This window comes from Dendrobates tinctorius, unplaced genomic scaffold, assembly GCF_039654945.1.
Source record: "Dendrobates tinctorius isolate UK_male_01 unplaced genomic scaffold, ASM3965494v1 ptg000332l, whole genome shotgun sequence".
In the NCBI taxonomy this organism is placed as follows: domain Eukaryota; kingdom Metazoa; phylum Chordata; class Amphibia; order Anura; family Dendrobatidae; genus Dendrobates; species Dendrobates tinctorius.
In genome coordinates this window covers 3,907,535-3,919,970 of record NW_027361998.1, presented here as the reverse complement: position 1 = coordinate 3,919,970, position 12,436 = coordinate 3,907,535, and the positions used below count along the sequence as shown (strand labels likewise).

The 12,436-nt window shown below is 44.5% G+C and overlaps 1 protein-coding gene across 1 annotated transcript in view; it reads right to left on the bottom strand.

Moving 5' to 3' along the window:
- LOC141074309 (L-gulonolactone oxidase-like) overlaps positions 1–12,436 on the bottom strand; it is a 326,928-nt gene that overhangs the window by 72,167 nt on the left and 242,325 nt on the right. Inside the window, exons 8-9 of the mRNA XM_073561938.1 lie at positions 10,243–10,333; positions 9,497–9,682 (exon numbers count right to left, since the gene is read on the bottom strand). Coding sequence (XP_073418039.1) covers positions 9,497–9,682; positions 10,243–10,333 — 277 coding nt within the window. The remainder of the gene's footprint in view (positions 1–9,496; positions 9,683–10,242; positions 10,334–12,436) is intronic.

The following is a 12,436-nucleotide window of genomic DNA, read 5'->3' as shown; positions in this document are numbered from 1 at the left end:
TGATCTTTTTGAGCCTGGTACATTGACCATACTTTGTGGACTTTTTGTGCCTGGTACATTGACCATACTTTGTGGACTTTTTGTGCTTGTTACATTGACCATACTTTGTGCTCTTTTTGTGCCTGGTACATTGACCATACTTTGTGGACTTTTTGTGCTTGGTACATTGACCATACTTTGTGCTCTTTTTGTACTTGGTACATTGACCATACTTTGTGCTCTTTTGTGCTTGGTGCATCGATCATACTTTCCCCTTGGTAGATTGACCACACTTGCCCCATCTCCATACGCTTCTGAAGACCAGAGAATACGTTCTTGAATAACACCAGGAACCCCCAGTACCAAAGCATGAAGTATTACAAACATATTCTTCTTTACGTTTCCTCATCCCCAAGATGTCCAGCTTAGAAAAAGAAAAACCTCCAGATACTCGGCCGGGGGCATCCTTTAGGCTATATGTGTCTGTGTAAGAATGTATCTAATTTCAATTATTGGAAAATAAAATGTGTTTCATCCAAAGAAATAGTAGGGAAACATTGGCATCTGGGACGATCCATGATCCCATAGGGTTCTTGGCCACTGACCGACAATACGTGGCCCCTCTCCGGCAGCGGCTGACATCTACTCTCTCTGGGTCAGTGGTCCTGATGAGTCCTATCGATGCATCACCAAACCCTACGGTGCTAACATCCCTTTAAGGCTGTGATGTAATCTCGACACCTTGAGAACACTTTTTTTTTAACCCTGTAAGACCTGAATCCTCCTTGATCCCGGGGTTCATCTCTCTGGATATATTTTTTCATCTCAGGCTGTAATTTTCCCTGGTGATGGAACTTCTGAAACTTAAAGTAGTACAAAGAGTGTGAGAGATAATGTGCAAGGAAATCCAGAGAGAAGAGCGGGGATTAACCTGCTCTTGGCTTCAGACGCCCGGAATTATCTGGATACATGGAAGCCTTTTATCATCATGGCAGGCTGGGCGCCCCTGCAGTATATGGTCCTGCCAATCACCGAGGTGAGCTCACAGCCAAACCTGATCCAAAAACAGGAGATTTTTCTCTTTTGACTTAGTTCAGACATTTGCTTTACAGACACTGAATTTTACTTCTTACGCTCCAGTCACATCCAAAGCTGCATTCCAAATTCTATTCTAGTTTCCATCCAGCAATTATCATTATAAATGCTAAATCCCCTTTAAATCATACACGGCGGACTGGATTACTAATGGAGCGTTTTAGACTCAAATGGGATGTAGGACACCTCACTGTCCTAAAAGTGAGAAGAAGGGAGCAGTGGGGAGACGAGTGGGAAGATCCAGCTGTACAAACAGTTGTATTAATGCAGAGAGGAGGTTCGGCGGCGTCCTACAGGGATTAATTAGGGATGTGCGGCGTCTGACGTTGGGAACGGCTCGGAGCTTTTTTTTTTGTTACACCGATCTCTTCTTGGTATAATCTTCCTGAAATTGTTTTATCTTAAATACCACAAGCGCGCGCTGCCCCTTTATGCGAGGCTGGAATCTGCTAATTGTAGAAACATATTTCATGCTGATAAATAATTAAATGTCAGGAAGCAAAATAAACACATTGGCTGCAAGTCATCAAAGTCTTTACACCAGAATTCTGAGTAAGAAGTTTGAAAATTCACAAAAGTTTGGCGTAACACGAGGTTAGGATAAGGATTGGCAACTTTTGGCATTTTACAGCATTTGAGTCTAGTCTGTTAGACATAGAGTTCCGGTCACTGCACAGCAGGAATCCCGAGCCTTGCCTTCAGCGGTCTCCCATTCCTCTCCGGCCGCAGACTCATCGATCCCGGCGCTCTGCTCAGACCAGCTCTGTAGGTTTAGTTGCTGCTGCCACCTCTGGTCCAGCTATAGCAACGCAGCGAGCTACTCCAGGGACTAAGTCCTCCTCTCGATCCACTGAGCATGCCCGTGGGACGATCTCTCATTGGAGATTGGAGGTCACATGCTCAGGTCCTTCTCCAGCTCTGATTGGACCATCAGGAAGGTCCCGGAAGGACGCCGCTATAAAAGAGTTACATGGCTGCTCGGCCATGCGCTAGTATAGACTCATTATGTTATTGGCATGTGTGAGGATGGATGCACGAATCTGGTGAATGACTCATTACATTACCCCCCTCCTTTGATACGCATGTGTTAGGGTATCTGAGTCAGCGCCAACGGGTGGCTATCTCTCCGCCACTGTGCTCATAGCACTGTCACACACTAGCATCCGGTGGTGTCATCATGTACAAGGCACTGCCGTATCGCACCAAGACAGCACCCGCCAGTGCAGCGCCATGCGCAAGTTGTGCGCTGTTTAGCCAACCTTGGGCGATCAGTGGCGCATGCCAGTGAGGCGCCGTGCACACTTACGCGTCTCGCTCTCACCGCAATTGCGGCGCCGAGCTCTGCTGGTCTAGAGGGACCTTTTCCCTTGTCTCTGGGGCAGGGTCTTGTGACCGTATAGCAGCGCTCCCCCAGTCGAGTGAGGTTAATAGGCTCTGGCTTTACTTACAGCGGCTCTGTGAAGTAACAGAGTTCGCTCCTATACACACCGGGTCAGCGGTTATTCCGCTGGTGTTCAGATAGAACTCCGCCATTACCTAGCAGCAGTATACCATCTCTGCACGGTGGACCCCAGGCTGCGAATGCACCTCATTAATACTTTATTATTTGGTGCGTTCCGCCAGCCTAACATAGTCCTGACAAATTGGGAGGAGCTGGAGCTGTACAGAGGCGATACAGGGGCGCTACATGGGCGCTAAAGGGGCGGTATAAAGGCTGTACAGGGGCGCTACACAGGCGATACAGGGGCGCTACACGGGCGCTAAAGGGGCAGTACAGAGGCGGTAAAGGACAGTACAGAGGCGGCACAGGGGTACTACAGGGGTGATAGAAGGGCGGTATAGGAGCATCACAGGGGCAGTACAGGGGTGGTATAGGAGCGGCACTGGGGCGATACAAGGGAACTATGGGAAAATGCTAAGTTGAAAAATGATTGCGCAAATAGATTCCCAGGTTATACCGGCTGTTCATATATAATTATATACAGGAGATGCCCAGGTTACACCAGCTGTACATATATAATTATATACAGGAGATGCCCAGGTTATACCAGCTGTACATATATAATTATATACAGGAGATGCCCAGGTTATACCAGCTGTACATATATAATTATATACAGGAGATGTACAGGTTATACCGGCTGTACATATATAATTATATACAGGAGATGCCCAGGTTCTACCGGCTGTACACATATAATTATATACAGGAGATACCCAGCTTATACCAGCTGTACATATATAATTATATACAGGAGATGCCCAGGTTATACCAGCTGTACATATATAATTATATACAGGAGATGCCCAGGTTATACCAGCTGTACATATATAATTATATACAGGAGATGCCCAGGTTATACCAGCTGTACATATATAATTATATACAGGAGATGCCCAGGTTATACCAGCTGTACATATAGAATTATATACAGGAGATGCCCAGGTTATACCAGCTGTACATATAGAATTATATACAGGAGATGCCCAGGTTATACCGGCTGTACATATATAATTATATACAGGAGATACACAGGTTATACCGGCTGTACATATATAATTATATACAGGAGATACACAGGTTATACCGGCTGTACACATATAATTATATACAGGAGATACCCAGCTTATACCAGCTGTACACATATAATTATATACAGGAGATACCCAGCTTATACCAGCTGTACATATATAATTATATAAAGGAGATGCCCAGGTTATACCAGCGGTACATATATAATTATATACAGGAGATGCCAAGGTTATTCCAGCTGTACATATATAATTATATACAGGAGATGCCCAGGTTATACCAGCTGTAAATATATAATTATATACAGGAGATGCCCAGGTTATACCAGCTGTACATATATAATTATATACAGGAGATGCCCAGGTTATACCAGCTGTACATATATAATTATATACAGGAGATGCCCAGGTTATACCAGCTGTACATATATAATTATATACAGGAGATACCCAGGTTAAACCAGCTGTACATATATAATTACATACAGGAGATGCCCAGGTTATACCAGCTGTGCATATATAATTATATACAGGAGATACCCAGGTTATACCAGCTGTGCATATATAATAATAATAATAATAATAATAATAATAATAATCTTTATATAGCGCTAACATATTCCGCAGCGCTTTACAATTTGCACATATTATCATCACTGTCCCCGATGGGGCTCACAATCTAAATTCCCTATCAGTATGTCTTTAGAATGTGGGAGGAAACCGGAGTGCCCGGAGGAAACCCACGAAAACACGGGGAGAACATACAAACTCCTTGCAGATGTTGTCCTTGGTGGGATTCGAACGCTAATATAATATATATATTTATATAATATATATAATTATATACAGGAGATGCCCAGGTTATACCAGCTGTGCATATATAATTATATGCAGGAGATACCCAGGTTATACCATCTGTACATATATAATTATATACAGGAGATGCCCAGGTTATACCAGCTGTGCATATATAATTATATGCAGGAGATACCCAGGTTATACCATCTGTACATATATAATTATATACAGGAGATGCCCAGGTTATACCAGCTGTGCATATATAATTATATGCAGGAGATACCCAGGTTATACCATCTGTACATATATAATTATATACATGAGATGCCCAGGTTATACCATCTGTACATATATAATTATATACATGAGATGCCCAGGTTATACCAGCTGTGCATATATAATTATATGCAGGAGATACCCAGGATATACCAGCTGTACATATGGAGTCACCTGCGTCTGCACATACCCTAAATGTTCTATAACCGGCCCTTTTCTGCCATAGCTGAGAAGTATCAGGATGTGCTGAAGATGTAGTGGAGTGAAGCTAATGCAATATTCTGTGGAATCCATACATTAGTGCGGCATATTACATCCCATGACAAAGCTTATATTAATCTTTCTTAGGTCGTATGAGCATGAGGAGCCTCAGGCAATTATCTCATTAGTGAATTCCCAGTAAATTAATATTTTGACTTCATGGTTTGTGCGAGACGTTTTCTTAGTTGATATTATTCTGTACATAGAGGGCAGTATTGTAGTATTGCAGGGATCCGCTCTCTCTTTGGCAGCTGGTAGCATTCACAAAGGCAAAAGGGTCTTGTATCAAACAGTGACCGGATCACTAAATGTCCATAAACAGTTTACAGCTCAAAAAGCAAAATAGCCTTTCCCAGGCACAAAAGGTATAAGAAACCAAAATAATTCATAAAACAATACAGTCTGAACCACATCATCAGGTCTTTCTACTTCTCACTCCCACACACAGAACATTTTGGAGAAGCTCAGCTACCTTTTTTATCAGCTGCAAAGCCCTAGATTGGAAATATGGTAACAGCCAGTCCCACCCAGCTATCCTAGCTGTTCCTAGAACCCAGACCCAAAGTCCGGGCTCATTTAAAAATAAATCTCTCTCAGCACCATGAGTACTACTGCCTTCTCTCCGGGTTTTCACATCACAGAGGCTAGGCACCTGGGAGACACATACACTCCACTTTACCCCCTTCCGTTTCTACAGTACTTACTATATACTTGTCAAGGGTTTACGGCAACACAGAGCAGTCAGAATACCGCAGCTCCTTATTTCTCCTACTACTGCACTGATTAGAATACTTCACCTTCATTAAACGGTGCAGGTTTCTTTTAGCAGTGCATGGGTTAATCGGCTCAGGTGAGAGCTCCTGGAAGCTTTCCTGTGTGTTAAGTCTCTCAGCTGTGCACTGTCAGCCACTCCCATCTCCTATATAATCTGGGCCCTGGCTAGACCTCATTGTCAGAGATAGCTTATGCTGCATGGCTGGAGGTTGTTGTTGGTTATTAGGGTGTGTGCACACGTTGCGGATTTTGCTGCGGATTTTTCCACGCAGATTTGGCTAAATCCTCAGGTCAAATGCGTTTGACCTGCGGATTTAGTGCGGATTAGCCTGCGGTTTTCCCCTGCGTTTTGACACATGGTGATGGAGCAGTGTTATGAATGAGTCACCGTAGGAGGCAAAAACAGAAATACTAGCTAAGTCCAGAAAACCAGAGAAGTTGGCAGCTATCGGATTGCAGACCCCTGAACCTATCAACAACAACTAGCAGTAGCCGTGGGGGGTTCCTACGGTGCCCTAGACCCCTCGATCACAGCCGGAGAACTAAATAACCTAAAGACAGAAAGGGAAATCTAAACTGCCCCAGAGCAGACCCCAAAGCAATAGGCAGCCCCCAACATATAATGATGAAGCAAGATGAAAAAACACTCACACAGATAGAAAGATAGGCTGAGCAAATGATGGGGCCAAAGCTAACTAAATAGGACAGGATAGAAAAGCTGCTGTCTGCAATCCGCCAAAACCCTATCAAAACAAGAGCCAACAGACTGATAGGGAAAAAAGCCCTGAAGACGCTAGGCTTCAAAAAGACTATATCAGTGCTCAGGTATTTTCTGAAGACAGAGCAAAAAAGGAATTCAGCTCACCCCAGCAGGGAATGGCAGAAATCCAGAAAAACAAGGCAAAACAAAACCAAAACACAAATGCAAAAAGCAGAGCAGAAAACTTAGCTTTTGAGGAGCAGGAATCAGACTGGTCTCCTAGAATCCCTCAGGGAAATCACCAGCAAGGCAGAAGGGCGTCGTCTGCCTTATATCCAGTCAGCAATTCCAGTCACCCAGTCATCATCATCCAGCTCAGGTGCTTGGTAATCAGCCTCACTACCTTCCTTCACCAGAAGAGGGAGTTCATCAGACCTCAATGGTGAAGGGGAAAATGAACTCACAACAGAGCAGGTGTCAAACCGCTGCGGACTCTGCACAAAGAAGTGACATGCTGCGGATTTAAAACTGCAGCTAATCTGTGCAGAAAAATCTGCAGCATGTGCACTGCGTTTTTCATTTTCCATTGAATATAAAGGTACTGTACAACACAGCAGAAACTGCTGCTGATCCGCAAGGCCAAATCCGCTGCAAATCTGCAGCAGAATCCGCAGCGTGTGCACACACCCTTAGAGGAGAAGGCAGTTGGTGAATTTATCTGAGACTGTTGCTGTTGACTGGAGCTGTTGGTAATGACCTCTGTTTTGTCAATGGTTGTTAATTATTTTAATTCTTTTGCAGGGGACAATGGCATAATTAGAATGGGAGATGATGTGAGTATGGTTTAATTAAGATTGTGTCAGTACCTTTATTTCAATGAAATAACTTTATTTTGGGTGGTTTTGTACAATATGACAATGGGGATAGTAATGGGGGTGACATAAAGACGCCTCTCCATTACTAATGTCTAAGTTTTGATATCACCTGACAATGCAAAGGTGACATCAACACCCCCAACTATCACCCCACTTGCCACCGTATCAAGGTAAGAGGGAAGAGCAAGGCTAAGTGCCAGAATTGGTACATCTTATGGATGTGCCTTTTCTGGAGCAGCTGAGAGTTGATGTTTTTAGCTTAGAGGGGCCAATATGCATGGCCACTTTCTAGGCTATTAATATCAGCCTGCAACTGTCTGCCTAGCCTTTGCTGGTTAATAATTATAGGGGGACCATACATCATTTTTTGGGGGTTTTCCCCCATTTTAATAACCAGGAAAAGCTAAGTATACAGTTGTTAGCTTATATTAATAGCCTGGGAAGCTCCATGGGTATTACCCCCTTCCTAGGCTATTAACATCTGTCTCCAGCTGTCCACTTTCCCTCTGCTGGTATTGAAAATTACGCGGGAGCCCATGCTATTTTTTACATAAAATAGCTTATTTAGTAATAAATTACATGTACAGTAAGCTACAGTAGCACTAATTATATATGTGACTGACATATTTATATGTGTGTATTGTATGTTTTGCATTATATGTATCGTACATATTGTATACATGTATTCTTCTATCTATTCTGTCGGGTCCCGCTGTGATTTTACTGTACTCGGCCTTTCAAAGGATATCGGTGTGTAAAAATCAGACAGCACTCACATGGCCTTTCACACACATTGACTTTTATTGCGAGATGTGGTCTGATTTCCTATTACAATTGCAACAAGCTGCAACTTATTTCCAGTCCGATCATGATCTGATCAGAGCTGGAAAAATAAGCGATGAGCGTTCTGTAATATCATTCAGGCCGCGGGCTTCATTACAGACATATCAGGAGCATCTGCAGAAATTTCTTTGAAGTCTTCAGTAGAAATGATTGATCAGGATATTGTTTATGAATTATTTAAAGTAAATATTGATCAATTCACAAGAGAAAAAAATAAATGTCTGCTCTCATATTCCTGGTTAGTGCGCAGCCAATGGGATGACACAGAGAGAACAATGTCGAGCAGCCAAATAATGGCGAGCAGACACATAATGGCGGGCGGCTGGATAACGGTGAGGGGCCGAATAATGGAGAGTGGATGAATAATGGCGAGCGGACAGACAATGGCGAGGGGCCGGATAGCGGTGAGTGGCCGGATAATGGAGAGCGGCCGGATAATGGAGAGGGGCCAGATAATGGCGGAGGGCCTGATAATGGAGAGCATCCGAAATATGGCGAGCGGCTGTATAATGGAGAGCGATCGGATAACGGCGAGGTGCCGGATAATGGAGAGAGGATGGATAATGGCGGGTGGCTGGATAATGGCGAGGGGCCGGATAATGGCGAGCGGACACATAATGGTGGGCGGCTGGATAACGGTGAGGGGCCGAATAATGGAGAGTGGATGAATAATGGCGAGCGGACAGACAATGGTGAGCAGCCGGATAATGGAGAGCGGCCGGATAATGGTGGGGGGCCCGATAGTGACGGGCGGCCGGATAATGGAGAGCGTCTAAATAATGGCGAGGTGCCGGATAATGGAGAGAGGATGGATAATGGCGGGCAGCCAGATAATGGCGGGTGGCTGGATAATGGCGAGGGGCCGGATAGCGGCGAGGGGCCGAATAATGGAGAGTGGAGGAATAATGGAGAGTGGCTGGAAAATGGCGAGGGACCGGATAATGGCAGGTGACCGGATAATGGAGAGCAGAGGAATAATGGAGAGTGGCCGGATAACGGAGAGGGGCCAGATAATGGTGAGGGGCTGGATAACGGCGAGGGGCCAAATAATGGAGAGTGGTCTGTCTGTTAAATTCACAGCAAATCCGTACAAGTGAATAAATGAGATTAACTCAGTAATAAAGATACATTCATAAAACTGTATCACACATGATAAGATTAGATACACAGCCCAGCAGCCAGTATGATATCACAGGATTAGATACACGGCTCAGCAGACAGTATGATATCACAGGATTAGATACAATGGCCATATCTGCATGTTGCCAGTGTTGTGCGACCCCTCGGACCCCTCAGACACTGAGGTCTCACTCACAGCTCACTGACCCCTGGATTCCTCCTTTCCGGAAGATATTATCGTTACCTCTTGCAGGGTGGAGGATTGCTGGATCTCCTGCAGGTGGAAGGCAGACTTGCATTGCAGAGTGACGGTGAGAAGGACCCCCAGAGACCCCAGGTGAAGTCTGGCTGCTTGGAAAAGTTCGACATTCGCTGAGTCTGAGCATTCGAAGATCTCGCCCGTAGACGTCATCAAGGTCAGCGCCACAACCTGCATATAATGAAGGGTCATGAAACAGCCGGCTATAGGAACAACGCAGAATCCAGCATGCAAAACCCATTCCACGTTAGTAGAGACCACCATTCAAAACTCTGAATTATTATTGCCCGCTGCCATGGAGGACTCTGAACATCTCCACCTCTACTGTGTAAAGAACTGACAGCAAGCAGAGATCTTAAAATGAGCTATCATCATTACTGGAGTGAAAAGCAGGTAGAGAGCAATCCTCCAGCTCTGGAGGACCCGACACATCCATACAATACATGGATCGTCCATGGATTTAAATGACAACGGTGTAATGCTTCATTTTTCCTGCGGGGGCACTGCAGGGAAATTAAACACATGCTGCTGGGTTCTATCACTAGTGACTGCAGCAGGATACTGTATTTCTTCGGAGAACCCCTCGGCCAATGTTAAGAAGTGGCGGATTTGGTGGAGATGTTCGGTGCGGAGTGTCATTTTCAAAGGATGAAATCCACGGTGACTCCACAGAGCAATCAGCCACAAAATCTACTAATGCAGTCTCCTGTCTGCAGTTATTCTTCTCCTACCTGTGTAGCCAGGATGCCGTGAGTGATGCCGGTATTGTGGGTCCCCGTTCCGATAACTCCACCTGCTGCAACTTCAGATACAGCCCCGATGCTGCGGAATAAAGTGAGGATAAATGAGGCTGGAGATGTTAGGATGTTTCCCACACACATCACACACAGACATTGGGGATTTCTGCTCCCCGGTCTCTATGTAGTACATGTTCAGAAGCAGCAACATCATACATCAGCGGTGAAGAGTGTAGCTGTGAATCCAGCTCTGGGGTGAGAAAATTGAGGATGGTAGATATTCTACGACAGTATAGAGCAGGGAATCCAACTCTGGGTGTGAGACAACAATTACTAAAAAGCAGCAGAATGGAGGACAATATACAGAAGTATTATGCACAGTTACTGTGAATCCAGCCCTGGTCTGAAATAAAGATTTACTAGAACGCTAAAGCATATACGACATTCTACAGCAGTTCTGAGCAGTGTTACCATGAATCCAGTACTGGTGTGAGATAAGAGGCTTACCAGAAAGTATTATCAACAAGGACAACATTATTTATCAGTACTGGACAGTGTAACTCTGAATCCAGCTTTGGGGTAAGAAAATTACAGGATAGTGAAAATTCTAAAATAGTATAGAGTGGTGAATCCAACTTGTCAACATTTACTTAAAAGTAGCAGCATCAAGGACATTGTACAAAATTACTGAGCTCTGTAGATGTGCATTGATCCCTGAGTTAAAATAAAGATTTACTAGAAAGATGCAGCGTGTAAGAAATTCTACAGCACTTCTAAGCAGTGTTGTCTTGAATCCAGCTATTGGAGTGAGATAGAACACTTATTAGAAAGCATCATGATCATCTACAGCAGAGTAGATATTCTAGAACAGCACACAGAAGTCAATCCAACTCTACAACATAGAGGTATTACACAGAAGTACTGAACACTGTAACTCTGAATCCAGATCTATGATGAAATAAAGATTTACTAGCAAGCTGCAGCACGTAGGACATTCTACAGCAGTTCTGAGTGTTCTGAGATAAAACACTTACTAGAAAGCATCATCCTCATGACTAACACTATATAGAAGAACTGAGCAGTGTGGCTATGAATCCAGGTCTGAAGTGAGATAAAACACTTCATACAAAGCAGCAGAATTCTCAATACTCTTCTCAATAGTCAGCTGGATTTCTCCCTTAAGTTTTTGCATAAGAATATACAGAAGGAATATGAAACATGTACAACCCACAATCACCCCGATCACTCCACGACCCTTGTGGCCTCTCGGTCTAATATCTGTATTTATTTGATGCTGGATTCCCGTTAGCATTTGGAAGAAGACAGATCCCATCTTTCGGTGTGGGCATGCTGGGACTTGTAGTCTTCCAACAGCTAAAGCACCGGAGGAGTGATCTCAAGTTATAAATGATATTCTAAGATGAAGCTAAAGTTTATAACATTTTTACAAAGTGGTTTTTGCAGTTCCGGCCCAAAACTTATTAGTGATATGCAAATAGTGACATATGGCAAAGCCGAGGCTCGGAAAACCATAAAGCGCATCCATATTCATCCACCTGCAGACGGCCACGCCGCGTGACCTCCAATCCCACGAGAAGTCACATCTCATCCTCAGGTGCTGGAAGTGACCTTCACGGCGCCACCAATTAATGTCTCGTGAGTATAAGCAGCTGCGCCGCGTCTCTTGGGACCGGACAGTAATTGGCGCACAGTTCCGTGTCCGCACATCACGTCCTCATGTAATGTCGCCAGCTATGGAGACGTTCTCCACCGGTAAGGATGACGGTAACGATAGACCGGGGAGAAAACAAAATACTCCCTGCAAAGTCAGCACACTCCTCTCCTGAAATACTCTGTGCTGCTGGGGACGCTGCTTCTGTATGTAACTAGTCTGTGACCCCCACATGATCAGCGCACTCCTCTCCTGAAATACTCTGTGCTGCTGGAGACGCTGCTTCTCTATGTAACTAGCATGTGACCTCCCACATGATCAGCACACTCCTCTCCTGAAATACTCTGTGCTGCTGAGGACGCTGCTTCTGTATGTAACTAGTCTGTGACCCCCCACATGATCAGCACACTCCTCTCCTGAAATACTCTGTGCTGCTGGAGACGCTGCTTCTGTATGTAACTAGTCTGTGACCTCCCACATGATCAGTGCACTCCTCTCCTGAAATACTCTGTACTG